The sequence below is a fragment of the Prinia subflava genome, chromosome 2 (genome assembly GCF_021018805.1).
Source record: "Prinia subflava isolate CZ2003 ecotype Zambia chromosome 2, Cam_Psub_1.2, whole genome shotgun sequence".
NCBI lineage: Eukaryota > Metazoa > Chordata > Aves > Passeriformes > Cisticolidae > Prinia > Prinia subflava.
In genome coordinates, this window is record NC_086248.1 from 14554548 (window position 1) to 14577552 (window position 23005).

The window sequence follows — 23005 nt, forward strand, 5'->3', positions numbered from 1 at the left end:
GTGAGTTATGACTATTTTATGCAGAAATAGTAAAAGTTACGAAGATCTAAGATTTCTATCACAGAAAACCTTAGAAGTAAATAAAACTATCACCTGTGTGAAAGCTTTTGAATATTTATTTGAAAGCTCCTTTCTACTCAAAATTATTTCCTGAGTTATACAAAATTTCTTTAGCATTGCTTTGCAGCCTTGTTTGTTTATGCTGAGCTTATCTTCATTATCTTTTTGGAGGGGCTGCACATTCCCAACAGGTGGTTGCTTTTCCTTCCCTTTGTGTTGTCTGGCAGTACTTGCATAAACTCACAGAGAGGTTTTCCTCCCAGTTTTTTAAAAAGCAATTAATCTGCAGTGGTAGAGAGTTATTAGAAGCTCACACGTTCCTAGATTTCCGGTAGTTTGTCAGTCATGTAAAGTAGACAAAGAGCTGGATTTGCCATTACCTTTACATCTGTAGCATTCCTCAAGTTTCCCTAAAATACAGGTCATCCTCCAGTATGTTTTGTTTTAATGACAGTAAAGATATTTATGCTGTAACATTCCTTGGCATCTGGTGTGTACTGTAAGAACTCTGTTGTTCCCAGCCAATTAAAAGCACAAGAGGCAAGATCCTACAGTGGGACAGTTGAGGAATTTTCCGATCCCATCAAGAGACATTGAGAAGGGGACATGCTGGGACTTGGCATTTCTAGCTTATTTTTGGTGGTTTTTACTTGTTAATTTAGATTGCCATCAGAGACTATTGCATACATACTAAAATCAATGCACGTGTTACTCTCATCTCTGTTTGTAGTAGAAGTTCTGCCCATTGATGGCCTACTCCCTTAGAGTGCAAGAAGTGCTATTGTGTTTTGGGAAAGAGATTTGTTAACAGTTGGAGCAGTTGGAAATATTGGAACAGTTAGAAGCTGTGTAGAGGTTCTTTTCTTGTTTAAAAGGAAGGCCAAGACAGTTACAAATTTTCCCACTTACCATTGCATTGTCTGCCTCTTGCAGTCACAAGTGTAAAGGCAAGGGAAGAACCTCGCGAGGAATTTATAATCTATCATGGTGGGGTGGAGTTTTTTGTCAGACTGTGTAAACCGTGAAGGTGGTGTCATTTGTGAGGGAGATTGTGCTGGTTCTGTGACATAAAGTCACTGAACAGTAAATGGACTTTGTGAAAGTTCTGATGAGCACCAGAACCTATGCAAAGGAATTGGTAAGAGCACTTAGCCAAATGTGGTAGGGAATGGAAGGTGTGGATGGCCAAAGTAAAATGTGATTCCTATCTTACTGTGAGTAAGGCATTAGATCAGCTGATCATACCTGATCTGCACCTTTTTTTGTCTTCCATTTATGAAGAAAGACGATCCGCACATGTCCATAGGTAACTAAAACCTGTGAAGTAAGTCCCAGCAGAATTTACTGCACATTATTAAGGCAATTTACCTAGTTGCCTCTCTTTTTACAGCAGGTATATTATAGAAGCTGATGCATTAGAATAAGGACAGACTTTTGGTAACTTTTGAGTTATTTCCAGCTGATATTTTTGGGAAAGTTTTGAAGCAGGTCATGGTTGTAACACATGCTTTGAGAAGCCACTCTCTTCTTACTTTCTGAGCTTCATTGGGTTAGTTGACTTCATGTGAAAGTAGTATGTTTTTGTACTTCAAGTTTCAGTGTATCTTTCTGATTTCACATTGTCTCAATATTTAAAGCTTATAGGGTGTCTGATAAATAACATCCATTGCAATACTGATAAGGTGTTTGTTTTATGTATGTCAGAACATGATAGGGACACCATGGCAGGTGAGTCACAGATGACTTCAGAAGCATCCCTTTTTAGTTCTGTCTTGCAAGGAAAAGAGCTATTCTGGTAATCTTATTTACAATTTTAAGAAGTAACTTTATTTGCTTGGGGGTGTTTTTTCCAGCATTATGAGCAACTGGACTATTGTCTCCTTCAAAAGATGGTGGCTTCCCCAAAAACACTCAGTGAGAGCAGACCTGTGACTGGTTAACTGACTGTAGTACTTGTCAGACCAGAGAATATGAGATTAAAAAAAACCAAACCACCACTATAAAGCCAAACTGCTTAGAATTATAAAAAGAAGTACTTACTATCTGATAACTACCAGGGCGGAAAGATGTAGTATCTCATTCCTAGAAGATGCATGCAAGTTCCTGCAGCAGTTCTTGTTTAACACTGGGAAGATCTTAAAAGTGATGTTTCCTTTAATGTGCTCTCTAAGGAGTAAAATCTCCGAATAGTTGATTTGGCAGCTTCCATAGCATAGTGAAAGGTAGGAAAACCAATTATTCAACCTCTCTGATTAATAAATGTGCCAAAAATGTCTGGATGTGCAGAAGTTAGGATGGGAGAAAGAGCCAATTCATTGTATGGTTCAATGAAATTTATGAGTATGTGGGCTTAAAACCAACTGCAGTGCTGTTGTCAGTAGTATGCCAAAAAGGGAGAATGTGCTATTTAGTCTCTTGGTCATGTCTGTACTCCAATGAGCTACTTGATGTCTTTAAAAGCACCAAATCTACACCATGTGATGCAGAGTGAATGAAAGCATGAAATTATGAAGACTATATGGGAGATTTGTTTGGAGTTTATTCCCCAAACCAATTTAATTTAGAGAATCAAAGAACTTCATTCAGTCCATTAAACAGAATTATGACATTAACAGGGCATAATTGGAGTTGATTGTAGAGCATTCATAGGAAGAATGAAGATTACAAAAGAAGGGCAGAATTCAAAATGACAAATTGTTTGGAGCACATTGGTTGCTATGGGAAATGCTGTGTATATGGAAACATATTAGACAGAAACATAACAAGATAATGTGATCCCAAGGCTCCTTCCTAACAAAAGCTGATCTCTTGGGCTGGCCATGGTTGAAGGCCAAAAGCATAGTAACAGGAACAGAGAACTGTTCATATCTACAAGTTAGAAATAATCCATCTGGATTTTTAGAGTTACCAATTGCAATTGATTTAATGTTAACTGTTTACAAGGTGCAACAAGGTGTTCTTTCTTCTCTTGACTTCTCAATGCATCTAGATGGAAATTTTTCAAAGCTATTACATATTGAGATCTGTCTAATTCTTAAAATTAGAGAACAAAACATTGAAAACAATACTCTTAAAATGAATAGTAATTAATATTTCATGTAATTGCATTAATTAAATGTGGCTATACAATTAGGGAGCTAATTATGTTTAAAATGCAATTGCATATTTCAATCACTGCCCACACCCTGGGGATCATCTCTTTTTTTACCTTCCTCATTAGAGCTTCTGTAATCTCATTCTCCAGTTAAATGGTGATTGAAACTGAGAATATGCATGCATAGATGTGCATTTGCTTTCTCCAGCAATTATATCCTGTTAAAGGTTTTAAATGCTTTGTATTGTGCCATTTCATTAAAAAACAAACAAAATTAGGATTGTATTATTATTATTTGTCTTCTCCAAAGAACTATTTTTGTTTCTATAGGTGAATGTGTATGTGAAGTCATTGAGTCATATATATAAAATATATTTAGTGTCAAGAAAAGATAGTCTAAAAAATAATCACTTTTTGTTGAAGTGCTTTAAGGTTTGGTTTTGTTTTGTGTTTTAATGGGAATGGAGGAATGAAGGAGCCACCTTGTTTTGTGAAGTCGAGTCCCATCTTATCACAAGCACTCAGATTGTATAATGTTTTCCTTGAGTATTTCAGATTTCATCTGAAAATTAGTTGTTAGTTGTTCCCCATTATCGCCACTTAAAAAAGCTGTTAAGAGTCACACTCCTCTGCTGCTTAGCTCAGCTCCAGTTTACAGTGTCTCTGTGATGTGTTTATTCTTGTGCAAGCATCACTGTTTCAGAAATCCTCCTTTCTGCCTTTCACAGTCCTTGTTACAGTTTGCATTCACATATACTGGAGTTGGACAGAATGTCTCCACCAACTCATTAATAATTTTACACAATACACTGTACCTAGAGATCTGTTGAAGACCTTCAATATATGCCGTTTTTGTTGTAATCACCATTATTCAAATAATATGGCAGTGAATTATTTAGCTAGTACATTTTTGCTACTTAGTAATGGTCTTAGTTAAAATGCAAAGAAGGTCCCACAACACAAAGATTTTTGACAGAAGGTTTTATTTCTAAAATACAAAAGAACAGTGATAGGATGTATTTTCGTGCTTTTTTGTTACTAACGATATCACTATGGTGTGTCCTGATGCGGCCTTACAGAGTTAATTTTTGTGAAACTGAAATTTTTGTGAATCTGCCTGCTGCTGTCTCGTGCAGCCACAGCAAATAATGCCTCTGCTTTCCAAAGCTTCTGGAATTATGGGATTGAAAAGGTGTCCACATACATTAGGTTAGTCTTCTAGAGGGAATTCGGACAGTCTAAGCTTTCCACATTCTACAGAATAATTTTCAAATCCGATTAATGCTGTCTATGAACGTTTTGCAAATTTCTGATTGCTAAAATAAACCGGTGAAGATTGGAAAGGTTGAGTCTTACTATATTTTGACATCTTGTTTATTGCTGCAGAGGTTATCGCTGCCTTTTTTGAAATCTTGCAGGAACTTACTGTTTAACATTCAGAAAAACAGATTTTGGAACCTGTTTTTACTCCCTGAGAAGAAAAGAACAACTGTTCAGTCACTCCTGTAGAATGGGTCTCAGAAGCCTTCAAACAGATACTTAATACTCATCTCGATGTGCATTCATGGTAGTTTAATTTAAATCTCGTGACATCTGATTTTGGAAGCTTCTACACATCCTGGGCTTCTTTTAAGTTGTTGAACATGTTTAATACTGGTTAGGATTAGGGCAGGCTTTTTTGGCTTTAAGGGCTTTGCAGAGCTGGCTGTCAAACTGTTGAGTGATGTTTAAAAGTGTACAAGTGCTGTGTGGTGTTCCAAATTGAAGATAAGGAACATCTGTTGTGGGCTGGGAATAATGCCTGTGCTGTCCTAGGGTTCATTAATTTTAGAAGTACAGACCAACAACAAGATGATATTTTCCACAGAAGTGCTCAGGAATTAGGCATGGCCATAAGAACATTGCTGTATCATATAAGACTTGTGGTGCCACAAGACTACAAAGTCAAACATCTTGTAGAATAGAATACAAAGAAATGTGATTTTTGAAGTTGTTTTTCAATATTTAAAAAATATTTTTCTGTGAACGTTTTTCTCTTCTGTTTCTTGTCTCTGCTCACTTGCATGCTAGGCCACTCATCATATTTTGTGTTTTCTATGTGTAAAATTAAGAAATATTCTAATGTGTCTAAGAAAAATTGGATGTTAGGTAGCACAGTACTAATAATTATTAAGTCCACCTTTTACTTCCTGTGGCTTGGAATAAGATGAAGGGCAGTGGTGAGGTGTCTTCATTACCATTGTAGTGGTGAGAAGAGGACTGGTGTGACCCATGTGTCACTTTGCCTTGCAGTGGTGGTGGGACACGGAGGGACAGCTGTGCCTGGGTCACCTCGTGGGGGCTGTTCCCAGTTGGTGAAGGAGGGGAGCAGAGCACGGGGCACCCCTCACTCGCTGCCAGCTGGGCCCCGCTGGTGGGTGAGGCTGCTCTGCTGACGGGCAAAAACATCTCCAAAGCAATCTTAGTGACTTTCAGTAGTGATTGGGGAAATGGTCTCAGCAAGTGGTTATCCTACAAAAAGCAGAATAATAATGGAAACGGCAAAAATACTGATTGGTGCTCATGTCTGTTTTTCCTGTGCTAAAAAGAATTTGAGTAAAAGCTAGGCATAGATGTGCACTCATTTAATAATGCTTTTCCCATTGGCTAAGTGCAACTTCTCTAAAACTTGCAGAGAAACCTGTTTGGTATATCATGAATATTGTAAAAATCGTATCTGTCACTTAAGTTGCATGCAAATACCTCATAATATTTTCATATTCGTGCTATGAATTTCAGTGCCTTTTTCTCTGTGAGATGTGGCAGATTTGTACCTTTCCACTACAAATTGGCAAGTATGTTAATTGACCTACACAAACTCCACAGCTTTTTGTTATGGTGGCTTTAACAGGGACTGCAGGCCAGGCTGAGGTGGTGGCAGAGCTGGATGACAGCAGCTCCAAGGGGTCCCACTTGTGTTGCAGCGTGACCACAGTGTGGAAGGTCATGAACTGGGGAAGACAGGCCATTTTCACTTATCCCACCTTGTCCCTGGAGGCCCAGTGCAGACCAACCCTGTCAATTGTTGCTTTTGTACCTGGGCACAGGAATGGTGGAGTTTTGGAGCCTGGCATTCTGGAGGGCTTCTAACATCATTCTGGGATGGCTGTTTCTTGACTGCGGAGCGTTAAATTCTGCACTTAAAAATGCAGTAGCAGTTAAATTCTGTGAAGGATTACCATTGCAAAAGAAGGGCATTTCTTGTTTATGTTCTTGTCATTGTAGCTGATACTGTTTTCCATTTCTATTCTTTCATTTCCTCCTAAGCTTTAAAAAAATGTTTCATTTTAATGCACGAAGCAGAGCTCCTGAGGTGTCCTAGAATAGGTAGGCAAGTGATTTCAGTGGGGTGGGAGAAGGGGAAATAAGGTAATAAAACATACACGGACATCTCTGTAGGGTTATCCTTTCTGTCAGTTAACATGTGAAATTTGAATAATGGTTGGACTTTATATTTTTTCCTGGTATTCTGCCACCACTTTTTTCCATTAATTATCTCATTTCCCCCACTTGGTTTTCTGTGATCTGATCATCCAGCTCACTCCACAGATCATTGTGAATAATCAGACTTTTTTTCTTTATGGGTCTCACGGCACAGATTACACTCCCTGAAAGGTTTTACTCTCAGTATCAGGTTTTGAGTATAGGAGAGAATGTTGTCCTTAAATTTTATTACAAGAGAAGTTTTCTTTAGTTAGTAAGCAGCTTGAGAGCTTTTTTAATAAGGACAAACTGCTTCAAATTCTGAAACAAAATTATAGGTAAACTGAAGGTTCTTCAACACCAGTCATGCTTTGATGGTCTGGTAATGAGGCACAGAGAACTGATTTCTTAGGTGGCATGAAGATATTTAATAGATCTAGACTGCTTTCTTTTTAATATAAGAGCTTGGCATTTAAATGAGTGAGTTTGGGGAAAATAAAGTAAAAAAATTAAAATCTGGATGGAGACAAGATGAAGACAAAAGCTTCTGGAATGTTGGCAAGAAGTCAGTCTGAGTGTTATATATGTCATGTATTCCTGGAGCAGACATGGGGATTTTGGTTAATTAAGTAGGTAAAATGTTTCTTGTCAGTGACATCTTGGGTATTTCCTTGGAAGCTCTTGGTAATTGGCATGAAATATGCAGCATGAAAAAAAAGTGCAGTTTTTCATTTGGCATATAATGGTTCTCAGGTAGGCCTGAAATCTTAGAAAGATAAATCATATTTAATAGAGAGACAACAGTGGGCTAGAATAAAGTATTATTCTCTGGAGTGTTACAGGCAAGAATATGTTAGATAGATTGTTATGGTCTAGAATACAATTTTACGGGGTTTTTTGTGTGTAGTTGTCTTCAAAAGGAGACTTTTGAATTGAAAGAAACACACTTTTTAAATGAGCAGCTTTATCTCATACTGTTATCATACAAGCACATTAAAACAAACTATGTATATGTTAAATAAATAAATTCATTTCTAGTTGTTTCCATAATTGAATAGGATCTTGAAATGTTGCTGTATCATAAGCATTCCTATGGTTGACTGCAGAGTTTTTAACATGAATTTTTAGCAAACAAATCAGAAACCTCATTAAAAGTCCCACTATAGGATTTAACTGGTCACTTAACATTCTAAAATGTCAGCTGATTTACACTAGAGAGAAATGCAGTGTTAGATTTTTCCATGCAACTAACTCACCTACTAAAATAAGACTGCTGGAACAGCTGAAAGTGGCTGCATGAGTCAAGATGGAAAGGAATATCAATCAGAGCAGCGGGAGGGAAAAGTAAAGGGACCTGATTTTTTACTTGGGAGGTTGGATAAAGCTTATATGGAAAAATACATTGATAGTGCTACTTCGTATTGTGCAAACAAATCCTTTGCCTTATAATGGAAATATGCAAGTATTTTTAATATTTCATATTATCTGTTCATACAGTTTGGATTTATCCTCAAATCAAATATATCTGTGGTGTTATAATTAAGATAAATAGGGCAGAGGAGGATTTAACATGATTGCATAGTGAACCCAACGAATTCAAGATCCAGCAGCACTTTACAAATTAGTTGCTATCTAGTGCCATTAGTTTGTAATTTTTCTATAACATTTGGTTCTAAGCTTTTAATAAATTAATCAGACTGGGACCACTTGAAACAGTTAAACTTGAAACCTCCAGACTGTCTGGTCTCAAATGACCTAAATTAACACAACACTTACATAAGCTGTAGTACTCCTTGCTGGTAATGCAAGCAATAGGTTTAATTGTGTTCTCTAAGTGCTGTGGGATTAATTTGTTGTTCCATTACACAGCACAGTAGCCAAGAGCCTAACTGTGGGCTTTTTCTGTAAGAAAATGAAATGTTATAACTTTCCATAATATCCACAGGTTTTAGGACCTGCCCCAAAATGGTGTTCCTTCTTGGACAGCTTGACTGAAGAACTGGAGGAGAATCCAGAAAGCACTGTTTATGACGATTACAAATTTGTTACCAGAAAAGACCTTGAAAATTTAGGTAAAACAGTTGTATATGCTCTTTGGCTGACTTCCTTGTTCAGTTTTTGAACATTTATGCATCTGATTTTTGTAATTTCAGTGTGATGTATGAGGATATTAGAAATTCACTGACAGTAGTTTCCTCTTGTTTTCTTGGTTATTAATATTCAAGGCTGATGACTCTTAAGTTCTTTGATTCCCAACCAATTCAACACTAGACACTTGGGTTTCTCAGATTTTTATCCCAATAAGGTGATTGATATTTGCTGATATGTCTGGGAATCAGTTGTGTGTGCTTTCGTATGCTGCATGGGAGGCATAGGAAGAGAAGCTGATTTAGTTTTCAAAATATTTTTGAGATATTCAAATAGCATTTGGAACTTGCAGCCAAAGGCTACCCTATTTGAATGTAGTAATTTTCAAAAAATACAAATCATTCTAGGGCTAATAGTTCCAAGAAATTGGAATACTGAAAATCATATAGCAGAGAAGGTAAACAACCTTCTCCTGAGACAGTTAGTCCTTTTTCTGTCTGTTACATTTTGATTGCAATCTTTTGCTCCAGTTTACTTAATTAACCTCTGACTGTGAGTGTTTAGGTCTGATCCAATGCAAAACTCTTTAATTAAACAGATCTCTCTATCACAATAAAAAAAGGGATTATCAAACACCTATGGACTTTCAAAAATCCTCTGGAATTCTTTGTAAAATTCATTTGAGCACAGTGCTTGTGGGGATCTTTTAAAAGTGCTCGGTAATGTATATTATGACAACAAAAGAGAATTTGATTTCTCGGAATAAGTTTAAATTGTTTTGCTGACCAAAATGATTTTTATTCCCAGTTTTACTTTGTCTTGATGTCATGTTGTGACTGTTAGACTGATGTTTTGCATTGGCAGTACTTGTTTGTCTTGAGGAAGTGAACTGGCTGGCTTGGAATAGTTGTTCTTTATATATGAAAGCTCTTTGAAATTCTCTGGAACTTTTTTCCTAGGCCTTGCTCATCTCATTGGATCATCATTGCTCAGAGCATATATGCATGGCTACTTCATGGACATAAGGCTTTATCATAAGGTAAATAAGGCTGAATCTTGTCAATTTTTATTCTTAACAATTAAATATACGTGCTGGGGGCTTTCTTTTTCTTTTTGTGATTTTTTTTTTTTTGGTTTTGCTGGGGTTTTTTTCCATCCAGATCATGAACTGTCCTGTATTAATGGTATTTTCTTTTTACTTCCTCTTGCTTGTTCAAAGGCAAAAATGATGGCCAACCCCTTTGCCTATGAAGAATATAGAAGAGAGAAAATAAGGCAGAAGATAGAAGAAACACGTGCACAGAGAGTTCAGCTGAAGGTAAATCCTAGAAACAAATAGTATACTTTGGGGAAAACTGTTCATAAAGAGTAATATATTCCTAAGTTTATCTTAGAGATGTAGTGACTTAGGATTTGATTCTGTTTATCATTGGACACACAAAGTAATTTATAGAATTTCTTGATAGAAACATAAAATTCCCATACGTGTGATTTTGAAAGGCTGATACCAAACTAAACCAGCAGCTCTCACCTCCTTTGGCCCTTGAGCAGATAATCCACTGGTAGAACTTTGCATTTGCTACTTCTGTCATTAAATTACTTAAACCATTGAAACATAATACTCTGAAAAGAGATACATGAAAATTGTATTGTGTTTATAACTAGTAACTTTCTAGATTGGATCTGTTCAACATAAAAGGAGAAAGAGTTGCTTTTAAAGTTCTAAATCTGATGCATTAGAAGTTAAAAATAATATACAAGTTCTTAAAACTTCTCTAAGTGCCATTGTTTTACTGGTAGTTAGAGATATTTGGAACCATTCAAGGAGCTTTTCTGCAATAGCTTTAAGAACATAGGTTGCATGTGTAAAATGCTAATATATTGATTAATTACTTTCCTCTTTTTAGAAACTCCCCAAAGTTAATAAGGAGCTTGCACTCAAACTGATTGAAGAAGAAGGAGAAGACCAACAGTATAGTAAAAAAAGAAAACAAAAGGTGAGCTCTTGTTGTGGTGAATCTCTAGCTGGGAGCACAGAACTAGCAATGCTTACAGGATTCTTCTTTGTTTTTGTTACTGTTTGGCCAAACAGATTCAAAATACCATTGTTTCTTGTAAATAACAACTTCTGGTAGGTGGCTTTAAGATGGATTTGGCTGTAACTGCAGCACAAAAAAGACCATATAGTAACCTGAAGCTAAAAATTATTAAATACTCACTGTGAAGGTAATATGGGTTTCATAGAACTTCAAAAGCTGGGTAATGCAGCCTCAATACCACAGCTGTTCTAAGACCTGTTGTTTGCATTTGATTTTGGTTTTTTGGTGGTGACTGTGACAGGATAGATGTTATCTATAAAATTCAAGGTACAATTGCCTTTTTTTTTGTTTACAATTAAATATATTTTATAGAATAGCCAAAGTGGTTTGCTTTTATGCAACAGGAATTGTTCTGGATGTTAAAAATAATCCGTTTCTCTGCTAAGGGAAGTTTTAATTGAAGAAGTCGGTAAATGTTTAATATCTAATGGGAGGGGAGGCTTTTTATAGGTAGCACTTCATAGGTGCTCATTCTCACAGGAATATAGCATTCATGAAAGGCAGACACTAGCTGCATGTGATAAATAATGAAATCATGTGTGTTATAGGAAGGATGAACTACTAAGAAGGTGGTGATGAAATGCAAACTTAAGCAAATAGTACAATGAAGATGAGAGTTCAGTAGATGGAGACTGATTTGTCTTGGAGTACATAGAGATTGTGGTATTAAGTGGACTAAATAGAGTGTATATTAAAATGTACATTCAGGTTATTTTTCTGAAACAGTATTAGAGTCTATGACAATTTATTTTAGGCTTTGGGATTTAATTTTTGGCTGTGGTTGAAATTTACATATTTGCACCATTTTTGTGTTTGAAATTTACTCTTGTTTTCTGTATCCTGAGTTCCACCTTCCTTTTCTTCACTAACAATGAAAACCTAATGCAATGGTGGGATTAATGTGCTGGTATAAGTTGAGCAATGTTAAAAAATAAGCATTTTCTAATAAAAAGCTACGTATGCAATGATTTTAAAATGACAGTAGCTGGTCTTCTCATAAGATGAATTAGTAGCTTGAACTGCTCTGAATTCACCAGTAGCGCAATTTACCCTGAGTTCATTTTACTCTGATATGAAGTAAACTGCCTTTTCCATTCTGTATGTAAAAGTAGTGAAGCAAAAGTGTTATAATATGTATAACAACATTTCCTCTTAAGTATTTACAGTAAAATAATAGTAGCATTGCATAAAGACATGTACCCTTATAATTTGTTTTACATGTTGTAGACTCATCCCCATCAGGCAGTGCATTTGCCTTGGAGGTGCTGCTGATTAGTCAGTAGATATCAACATGTCTCCAGACTAGCTGGCTGAATGTGTAAGAAACATGTATTTGAAAATATTAGTAATTGTGTATTTAAAGTGTCTGTACTGTGCATTAAAACAACTCTCGCTTACAGGTAGCTTAAAGCAGTCTTTGTAAAAGTACAATAAACATAAATCTTGATTTTTATTTGACCTGGAAGGATAAAGCAAGTGGCATTCCATATGCTGGTTATTAATTTTGTTTAATTAAGAAAAAGTGTTACTTATTTTGTTAATGTCTGTTTCAGAATTGTCTAACTTGCTTGTGCTTTGCTTCTGTTCCAGAATCTGCCCAGCCTTCTCAAAGATGATCGTTTTAAGGTCATGTTTGAGAATCCAGATTTCCAGGTGGATGAGCAGAGTGAAGAATTTAGGCTACTTAACCCACTTGTTTCCAAAATAAGTGAGAAAAGAAAGAGGAAGCTAAAGATGTTAGAAGAACTGGAAGCGCAAGGACAGGTAAAATATTTTCCATTTTGATTAAGAAAACTCCATAGGCTTTTCTTTTCCTCTGTTGCAAGCTTTCAAACTTTTCACCCCAGAAAGATGAAAGCAATGCAAGAATGTCTTATCAGCTATAATAATTAAGTGTAATTTATAATTTTAATCTAGATTTTAGATGTAATATTGTTTTTGCACAAATACAGGTTTGAAAAACATAAAATATGTAGGTGGTAACAACTTTGTAATATATTTTCAGCTTCATTTGCTATTACTGCTTTTGTTCAAAAGTTGTAGTTCTCTTCAGCTGTACCTATGTAAAAACTGTCACGTACTCTAATTGCAGGAATGGTTTGGAAAGAAAATTAGTTGATGATTTCTTATTTTATACTATTTTTGTCTGCAGGAAGAGGAGGAAGAACCAGAAGGAAAAGCAAGTGATGCAGAAAGTTCTGAGAGTTCAGATGATGAAAAAGGCTGGGTTGAAGAGGTCAGGAAACAGCGCAAGCTTTTACGCCAAGAGGAAAAACTAAAGCGGCAGGAAAGGCTCAAGGAGGATCAGCAAACACTACTAAAACCTCAGTTTTTTGAGATTAAAGAAGGAGAGGAATTCAGAAGCTTCAAAGACTCTGCCAAAAAACAAAAATTAATGAAGTAAGACTAATGTTCCTATTTTAATAGGTGGGGGTGGATGATTCCCAAGTATTTCCCTACAGTGCGGGCCAGCAACGTTTTGGGTTGGAAGCATTTGCTAGTAAAGCTACATTTGGTGATCTGAGGGTATAACTTAGTGACACAGTCGTTGAAAACTTTGTTTTATACATAAACAAATACACTATTTGAAGTGGGACAGAGACACAACACAAATGAAATGAGTAAGATACTACTGAGTCAGATTGGGAGATCCATCACTCAGTGTTGGTGAAGTGCTGTTCTCGCAGGTAACCATCTTGTGAGACTGGTTATATTTCTGCACCAGTGTCAGTATGAGGTTAAGAGACTGGATGTTTTTCATCTGACTACCTAAAAGGATTTAGAATGCTATGTGAGTAGTCACTGTTTTGGGAGTAGGATCAAGATGGTGTCAACATGGTAAAAGGGAAATTGTTTTGTCTGGGTGTTTTTATGGCATCTAGAAATTTTCAAAATCAAACTGTCCTTATTATGTCAAGACTTACTATTTCAATTTTTCTTTTTGCAATACACAATACCAGGCTAGGAGGATGTTTGTTAAGTGTAGTTTGTTTGATTTGGTTTAGTTTTTTCATTTCCTTAAATTGATGATCATCTGAAATAATGAGTACATGGATAAGCACGTCAAACTAAAGAAGGAGCACATTAAATTAAAGGACATGGCTTTGAAGTGCTCAATGGCTGCAAATCTCATTGATTTAGTTTTTTTCAGAGGTGAGTTGAGCCCTCAGAAGATGAGATTTAATAGCATTTTATTGTTTGGAGCACAGAGGCTCATTAAACCTTTCAAGACAGTAGTATCAAAGTTCTTGCAGCACAGCTGGTACAGAGCAGAATTTTGACTAATGTTGGAAATGGGTTTTTGGGCTAGATGGATTTCATAATAAACATTTTGGTTTCATTTAGAATGAAATTATACAGTCAAAGAAAGGAAGGTGACTATAATGGGGCTGTTTCTTTATGTCATTAATGACTACAATCTAGTTTTTATGATGCAAATTTTTAGGAGACACATAAATAAGCCCTTGATAAAAATTCAACGTTTTAACTAGAATGATCATGTAAAATGGATTTCTAAGTATTAACAAGACAATGTTCCTATGGTAGCCAGATGGTCTGTGATTTCCATGTTGTACCTGTAAGACCTCTTTTAAGTAGAGGTAGTGGTGTTTTATAAATACGGATTTATAGCAGTTCAGCAGAACTGATTGCCATGTTTTCCTTAGCTGTTTTTTATTAGCAAGGAATTTTGCACAGGGATTTTTCTTTGTTCTTTGTATTGATTATACACACTTATTCTGAACTTTTAATTTCCTTAGATACTTCCATTAAATTTCTTCTGATTATTTTTCTTTTCTTCTTTGTTCCAGAAGTTGAAGCAACTTTTTAATTCTATCAGTTTTTCTTCTTTGTCAGGGGAAAATCTACTCTGAATACTCTGGCAAAGTGTTATGGGTTAATTTTTTTTTAGCATTGTGATGAGGTTTATAGTCATATTAGCTGTAACTTGGAAGGAGCCTGCAACACTGGTCAAATGAGTCTGTATTCTCAGTGCAGGTGAAATACTTCATTAAAAGGCTGTATGGCTGCAGCCTACTCATAGACTGTTCTTATGCACAAATTCAGCTGCTAAGCTCTAAAGCAAATTCTCAAGGACACTCAATTTGAAGCATAAAGATTTCATTTTGTTCAAAACGTGGAAGGCTTAAAAGTGAACAACGGTGTAGAAATTCAAGTAAATAAGCCAAGACAGTTGTAAGGAAGAGAAACATTTAGAAAAACAATAATGCAGTCTGACACAGGACAAAGTAAATTCTTTCATCTGGATTTAAGGGAGAAAAATAATTTCATCACTCCAGGAAAAGCAAAAGCAAATACCACAGACCTGTCCTGTAGATGAGGGAATATCTGTGATGACATAAACAATCAAAAGACTTAACAGACTGCTTGTAAAGAAAGGAGAATCTGTCTTAAGATTTTCTGGTGATAGTTACTGTCTCCGGTAGATGCATGGATAGGATATCATGTAAAATGTGAAGAAAAAAAAAAAAGGAGAGGAATTTGAGGACAGAATAGGATGACAAAAAAATTAATATGGAAGCATCACTTCCTTTGTTTTCTGAGTTGCTGTCATTGGATTGACTTACATGGGTTTTTTTAATCTTGGTCTAAGCAATTAGCTCTATACTCACTGATCCCCTTTGTGTTCATCCAAGCATTGCTCTCAGTATGGAGTTTGGTGTTCCTCAAATTCTTAGAAGAAATCTAAAAATCAGCAGCTGATATGTCTCACATAATGCATATCTGATTCGATTTTGTAGTCATAATGATTTAGGCTGTGTTGTGAGCAAACTTGTTTGGTTAGTAAGCATTTTTACATATTAGAATTTTATGAAGAAAATAAATATGTTTTATGCTGGCCTTATTCAGTGATAAGTAGTCAGCATAAAAGTAATTAATTCAAATAGTGTACTGAAAATTGGAAAGACTGTAGTGGCATGTACAATCTGGTGAGGCTGGCATGTTTGTCTTTGATTTGATATATCCAAATTACAGAATGATGGTCTGTGACCAATATAATTAAGTACCTTAATACCTTCACTATGCATTTAATGGCTAGATGTTCTTTTTTCCTCTAATCATATAATGTTCTACCTGAGGAAACAGTTTATGACTTATATAAAACTGGGTGTTTCTTTTGACATGTTCCTGACTCAGCACGGCTCCAAGCCCAACTTTTAAAGCTGTGGTGCTTACTATAAATTTCTTCCTAGACCAACAGTCTACACATTTCTCTGTGCAGGAAAGCTGCAAAATTTACTCATGGTTCTATAAAACACCTTGTCTCAAATCCATCTACGTTTAATTTTCCTCTTTTGTACTCTCACACTTGAACAACAAACCTGCAAAACCTTGCTTTCTTTCCCTACAACATAAGTTTCCTCCCTGGTAACTTGAAAGGAAACCTTAAAAGGAAAGGATTTTTTATCTGTGTGCTAAGACTTCTTTTGATTTACTTGATGTCCCTTTAAAGAGTATGTTACTGAAGTTAAAACATGTCAAAATCAAAAATTATAGTAGTCATATTTTATAAAAAGTATGACGGTTAATGTATGTGTCTTCAGAGGTGGCCAAGAAAGCCAACGAAAGCATAATTGATATTCCTTAGTATTGCTAAACAGGTATTCTTGTTTTACAGCGGGAAAAGTCCCAAAAAACTGTCTTCTTATAATGAGGAAAAAGAATTGCGTGGATAATTTTTTGTTTGGCTTTTACATTAGGGCAGGAGAATTCGCTTCTCATAACGCTCTGAATGTATCCCTTGAATTAATTTCTTGAGGAAGATACAGAAAAAAACCAACCAAAACAAAAAACCCAGCTGTTGTTTGTGTATCAGTATGTACAATTCACAATCACTTGAGGTCTGCACATTTTCAGATAAATAGAGCTACACCTATGTTTTTTCAGTGAGATTTCAACCCCACAGCATGTTGCTAGTATCTACTGATTTTAATTTTTCTCCTGACTGAAGCAGTGTCTAGGCAGTCATGCTAAATAATTGCTGGGTAGTAGCCATATTTCTCCAGTTCTATTTCAAAGGGGAGAAAAATGGGACTTCACTTTAATGTAGAAATCCCACCACAGTGTTGGTGACTGATCTTCTGCCACAGTTAGCTCTAAGGCTTAGCTTGTCTTTCCGATTCGCACAGATGGAACAAGTTTTTACATGTACTCAATGAAAAATATACTACAGAAAAAAATACAAAGTACCTAGTCATGAGAATTAAAGTAGTTCTTGACAGTAATTTTTCATTGTTAATCTGAAAAGTCTTTGTTACATAATATGGCTCATTAACGAAAATTCAGTGGACTCCAGAGACTTCATGCATAGGCCACAGCCATGAGTTCTTCATACACAGTAAATGCCATTGACTTGGCTGGCTGCTTTTTTTTCATATACTATCTCTATTTTTATGATTATTTATTTTCCACTATAAAAATTGTACAAAAAATGTCTCTTGGCCCTCTTCAGAGAGAGCTAATGAGGCACTAATAGCATCTCAAATGGCAGAAACTAATTTTGTTTACAGTTAGCAGAATGTTTTCTAAGCACATGAAGAGTGAGTTTGATCGTACAAACCATGTCATATTCTCAGAGGGTGCTACTTAACTGGTAGGACTTACATTATAGGAGAAGGCTGTGCCACGTTAGGACTCACAGGTGCCTTTAGGGAGGCTGGCTGAAGCCAGCACTGTCCCTGCCTGCCTGCCTGCCCCCTGAGCTGGAGGCTGTGTGGGAACAATGTGTTTTTCCACTCCTCAGCTATTCCAGTTCTCACTCCACCTTAACTGCAGTCAGCAACCATGATATTAAATACCAGCTCACAACCTGGAGCAGCTGGGGCATGTCCATGTGTTTGGCTTTTGCAGGGCATTAACTTCCAGTGGAGGAGAGCTGAAAACGGTGTTAGTTTTGACCTCACCACCTTCTCCACAGAAGTGCTGGAGTTTGGTGCCTGAGGGAGAGGCTCTACACCAGTTTCCTTACAGAAACACAGTGATAAGCACTGTGCTTGGAGGCATATGCTTCTGTGGAGCTCCTGTCTGGACCCAGGGTCTGTCTTTATCACATTCTCTTGTTCATATTGTTCTTTTATTCAGAAAACTACTTAGACTGTTGTGGGCACAGTGTCCAAACAGGCATTTGTGCTTGGATTAAATAGTGAAGTGGTTCATTTGGAGAATTAATTCATTAGTTCATTCCACTGTATAGTCAAGCTTACTTCCTTCCCTCAAAGGTGTTTCCAATTTAAAAATTGTAAGATTTCAAGAAAACAGAATATTATCTAGCCTTACTTTTTTTATTTGTGCAGTTTAACATCACCAACGTTTTCAGACATTTCATAGAAAACTACAGCAATAGAAGGGTGTAGTTTCTTTCTCAAGTAGAGTCATGTTACTTTTTCAGCAGCAAAAACAATGAACCTTACATAAATTTAAAAGTATTTCTACTGAAAGCAGTATCTAAAGGGAGGGATTTGAATTTGTCTTTCTTTTTGTTTCCTGAATGTTTATTTTTTTAGTTATGACATTACAGCATTTTAGAGAAATTGAAATTAGTTTAGACTGCATGATCAAGTTTCATTATAATAAAAAGATGGCAAGAATAGGGACTAATGTTGGTTTTTCTCTGCAGGAAAACTCTTGAAGATCGTTTAAAGCTTGAAGAAAAACTTGGCACACTCAATGTGTCTGATACCACAGTAGGCAGCAAACAGGCAACATTCAAATTAAAGAAGGTGAGCTACATATATATATATATAGTTTTTAAGATAATGCACAAGTAACTTTAGTTTTTGCATGAAGGAACGGGAACTTAAAACCATCAAGCAAATGTCCCTCTTAATTTCTTTATAAGCTGCCAACTCTTCAGATTCTTGCCAAGAGAATGAAAGCGTCCGATAGCACTCTGTGTTTATCCCATATAACTCAGGCAACACTCATAAAATCTTGTGTACCAGTGGAAAATAATGGCTTGCATCTTTTAATAGTTTATTTTCAGAGATACCACCAGAAGCTTGTGGCCTTGCCTGACTTTAGTGCCAGCATTGATCAGATCTCAGTCTGCAGGTCCAAATGCAATTTAGGTTGCTGCAATTTAGGCTTTCTCTTGATTTAGCAGGTTGAGAGGTCTCAGCATGATAGAAGCACAGCTCCAACCCACCTTTGTTGTTGACCTTATGTAACACAGGTCACAGGAATGAGTTCTGGTCCTACACCATTGTCAAATTCCATATGTAGTGTGTGTAGTTCACTGCTGCCTATTTACCTTCCCCAAGGGTTTTGATTTTCCACTAAAGAATTGTGTAGATTGCATTTTGTAGGTAATTGCTTTATAGTGTGGGGACAGTTAAATAAATATGTGCATCTACTACTGCTGCAGTACACTTAGGGATTTTTTTTACTAGAAAATTGCTTTAGAACTGAAGAGAGGATTCAGTTTAAAAGCCGAAGACCCATATGAATTGATATCTGACCTGACAAAATTTACTTTGGTTAAAATTGGTTTTCCTCAGGTAAACATCTTTGCTATAATACATTTCTCCTTACTACTGGTCAAATGCTGTTCTCACTGGTAAAACACTGTCACAAAAATAGCTAAGTAGTTATTTAATTGCCACATTAGATATGCCTGGAGGCAAAAAAGCCCAGATTTACTGACTGTTGCTACCTTACTTACTTTACTGATTATTATCTGTTTGCAGATGTCTTTTTTCATCTGTTTTTGATTCCTATATTGCTGTAATTTAAAATGTGGTGACCGTGGAATAAGTTGCAAATTTCTCTGCAGTGCCATGTAGGGTGACCTTTCTGGTGATTTTACCAACTCTGTAACTGATATGCTGGTGTCTTGTAGCTTCCTAAATGGGCTTTGCAGAGCTTCAAAGCACAGTCTTTTTTACAGTAGCTTTAACTTAAGAGGTGTAAAGCCAAAGGTTTCTTACAGTTGGTGGTGCACACTGACCTGTCACCTTTTACTGACAAAGATTTGGGAGCCAGGTAGACAGACCTTGCAGGAAGACAGACAGCAGTGGCTCAGAATGCCAATTATACTTGATTCCATCAGATAAGATACGGCTTTGAGGGTTCTCTTTAACTATGGTGCTTCTAACATTTATGGATTTTCTTTTCCTGATTATTTACTGATATTGATTTATTGAAATATGTATGCTGTAATCATCTGCATTAAAACTATTTATTAAAATCTAATTTAAAGAAAAATAATGTATCTGCAGTGGAGATACTTTCTCCTCTTAAGAGAACAACAAAGTAAGACAAGTGTTCTCTCAAATAAACAGACTCTCTGTATATCTCCTGAAGTCCTAAGGAATGAAGCAGGGAGAGCTAGGAGGAAGTCACACTATGCAGTCTTGGCATCCTCCTTTTCAGACAATGAAGAGTTGGAGTTGAGAAGCCAAAAAGGGGATTTTAGTGTCACTTGAAACGTCAGCTTCTGCTTTGTGATGCCCTTTCCTCAAGGGCAGGTGTATTTAGGAGTAGGTGGAAAGATTTAGTAGGGGAGAGAATTGTCCTTCCTTGGGGTTGGTGTCGCTTCAACTCCCAAGTCAGTGGAATTGAGGCTGAACTTGGCTCCTGCAGGTGTGGTATGTTGGCAGCCTCCTGATGCCCAGCTACTTCTGACAGATCCAGTGCTGAATCTGTTTGTCATTGACATTTCACAGTTAATTTTCAAGGAATTTGAATGGGGTTCCTACAGTGTGGCAGCTTATTTTTCAATTTCAATATGCTTTATCATAGCAAATAGATCTAACAAAATAGCAGGATTTCTGAAATACCAAAGTATTTGTATGACTAGGACAGCATAGAAGACATTTAAAAACCCCAAACCTTAAAATTTCTAATGCAGATCAAGGTCATTCAGTTTCAATACACTATGAGTAGCTGTCAACATGAACTTAAGTAAAATTCATCAAGACTCCTTCAGAATAGGTCTGGAGACAGAGAGAAAGTACCTGTATTTTCAAATAGTGGGGTTCATGTTGTTCTACTTGCAGTGAAAATCAGAATTCATAAATTTCATCACAGTCTAAAGGCAGTAGCTTTTTCTGCCTTGATACCAGTGTGGGGTGTTTGCCCCATTTGGTAAATTGGTTTATATCTCACTTCAGCCAAAATGCTGTCCATGCAAGCAAACCTCTAGCTCAGCTTAAAAGGTGTGTGAATGGGAGACTGGGGGAGATGAGCTGACATGAATGCTGTTGGGTACAGAACGAGATGCAGTGGGGATGCAGCTGCATCCACAGTGGTAATTCTGTCACACTGTTGGTGCAGTTATCCTGGGCTGCTTGAAATTGCTCAGATTGCTGGAGTACTTTTTGACCTGGACAGTTGCCTGAGCTTGGCTAGTTCGAGTCAGCTAGTTACAGTTTATGCTTAGTTTAAAGAGCTTTAGTCTTCCAAAGAAAATAGCAGTTTGTGGCTGTTAAAGCCATTTCATCTACATGGTACATCAAAACATCTTCCAGCATGTTTTTGATTAAGAGAAGAACCATTAATAGAGAATGTGCCACAGGAGCAGAGACTAAGAATTATTTTCATGTAGAAAGTCCTTCTAGAATTGCATACAGCATATCAAACACTTTCAAGAACTCCTAAGAACACATTTAGGAAACATGTATGCTTCAGCAAATTTAACTAATTGTTCTGTCTTTTTAAAATTAAATTGTGCAATATTAAGCCTGACAGATTTGAAGAAGCATTTGGACAATACTCTTGGACACATAGTGTGATTCTGGCCAGGGAGGCTCCTGTAGGGCCAGGGGTTGGATTCACTGACACCAATGGGTCCCTTCCAACTCAGCTTATTCTATTCTGTGATTAAACTTGAAAACACAAGTTAACCAAAGTAGATACTAAGGAGCCACAAGTTGGGATCAATGTTCTTAAGGGTATTTAAACATAAATTCTAGAGTGTGTTATTAAGCATTTTTTTTAATCTGAAATACATTATTGTCACTGTGAGCCTCGCCTGAAAAGACACACAGAGCCACGAATTTGGAGAGATCAGAGCAGAGCAGCAGGGAGAATCTCCCACGTTGTTTATTACTTCCTATTATATACTTCTAGCAAGGTGCCCATGGATTGGAGAGTGGCATTCCCACCTCTCAACCATATTGGTCAAAGGGACTGTCATTCAACCTCCCCTTCTCTTGGAGAAGAAATTCAAAACAATGGCAATATTTACAAAACACAATCTCCTTGTTTACATGAACGAGTGTGAGAAGGTGCACACTTCTACTTTAGTATGAATGCTCAGCAAACTAGTAAAATCTCATGGTAACACATTATTCACTATTTTTTAACATCTTTATGTTAAACATTTGCTCTGAAAAACTTGGAATGATAATGCCTAAGGATATCTGGAATTAACAGTTACAGTCTGACACAAAATAGCATGGGGCAACTAATGGTTACATTTCCAGATTTGCTTAATGGCGTTCTGACTTGATATATTGATACTGGGACAACGAGGTGATGTGTAAATTTACAGGAACCTGAGTCTATTTTTGTTTTAATATTCCAGTCAGAGCAGCAAAGGAAACAGCAGGAAGCCGAGAAACAACATCGTCAAGAGAGGAAAACTCTTCGGCGCTCTGCCAGTCATCTCAAGAGCAGACGTGGAAGAGGACGACTATTTCATTGATTTTTTTTTTTTTAAGAAACTTTTTACCTCATTTTTCATTTGAAAAAGGGTCTTATTCAAATTGGGACACAGTACCAGTGGATTTGTATTTTGATTCATTGGTGAACACAAAACCAGAACTTCCTAAAGCTTGTGTTAATTATTGAAAAGTTTATGAAAGTTAAAATACTGACCAAAGGACACTATGAATATTGTCAGTTGTGAACTGTATTTGTTCAGAAATCACCAGCAACTGGTTATTGTGTAACCCTGGATGTTTTCTATATAAGAATTTATTTATACAATGAGGCTGCCTGTCTTTATTTAACTTAAGAACTGGGAGTTTCAGTTTCTGAAATCTTTGTGACTGCTTAGATAAAAGATCAAGGGTAAGTTATTTTGTCTAAAAGCTTATCTTTACAAGGGCACAACAAATTTTTCAGGTTCTTGAAGAATGACACACAATGTATTTTTCAAAAACTGACATTGGCCTTATATTCTTGGGTTGCTTTTAGTAGCAAATGGTATAAATTGTCAGGAGGACAATTGAGAATGCCT

The 23005-nt window shown here is 36.5% G+C and overlaps 1 protein-coding gene across 2 annotated transcripts in view; it reads left to right on the forward strand.

The window, feature by feature from the left end:
• Positions 1-22756, forward strand: part of NOL10 (nucleolar protein 10) — a 53768-nt gene extending 31012 nt beyond the window's left edge. For both annotated transcript variants that reach the window (XM_063424875.1, XM_063424872.1), the window contains 8 exons: positions 8562-8688; positions 9664-9743; positions 9924-10022; positions 10612-10701; positions 12394-12567; positions 12956-13203; positions 18440-18542; positions 22349-22756. In XM_063424875.1, the coding sequence (XP_063280945.1) occupies positions 8562-8688; positions 9664-9743; positions 9924-10022; positions 10612-10701; positions 12394-12567; positions 12956-13203; positions 18440-18542; positions 22349-22468 (1041 nt within the window). In that variant the 3' untranslated portion in view covers positions 22469-22756. The remainder of the gene's footprint in view (positions 1-8561; positions 8689-9663; positions 9744-9923; positions 10023-10611; positions 10702-12393; positions 12568-12955; positions 13204-18439; positions 18543-22348) is intronic.
• The last annotated feature ends 249 nt before the right edge of the window (positions 22757-23005 follow it).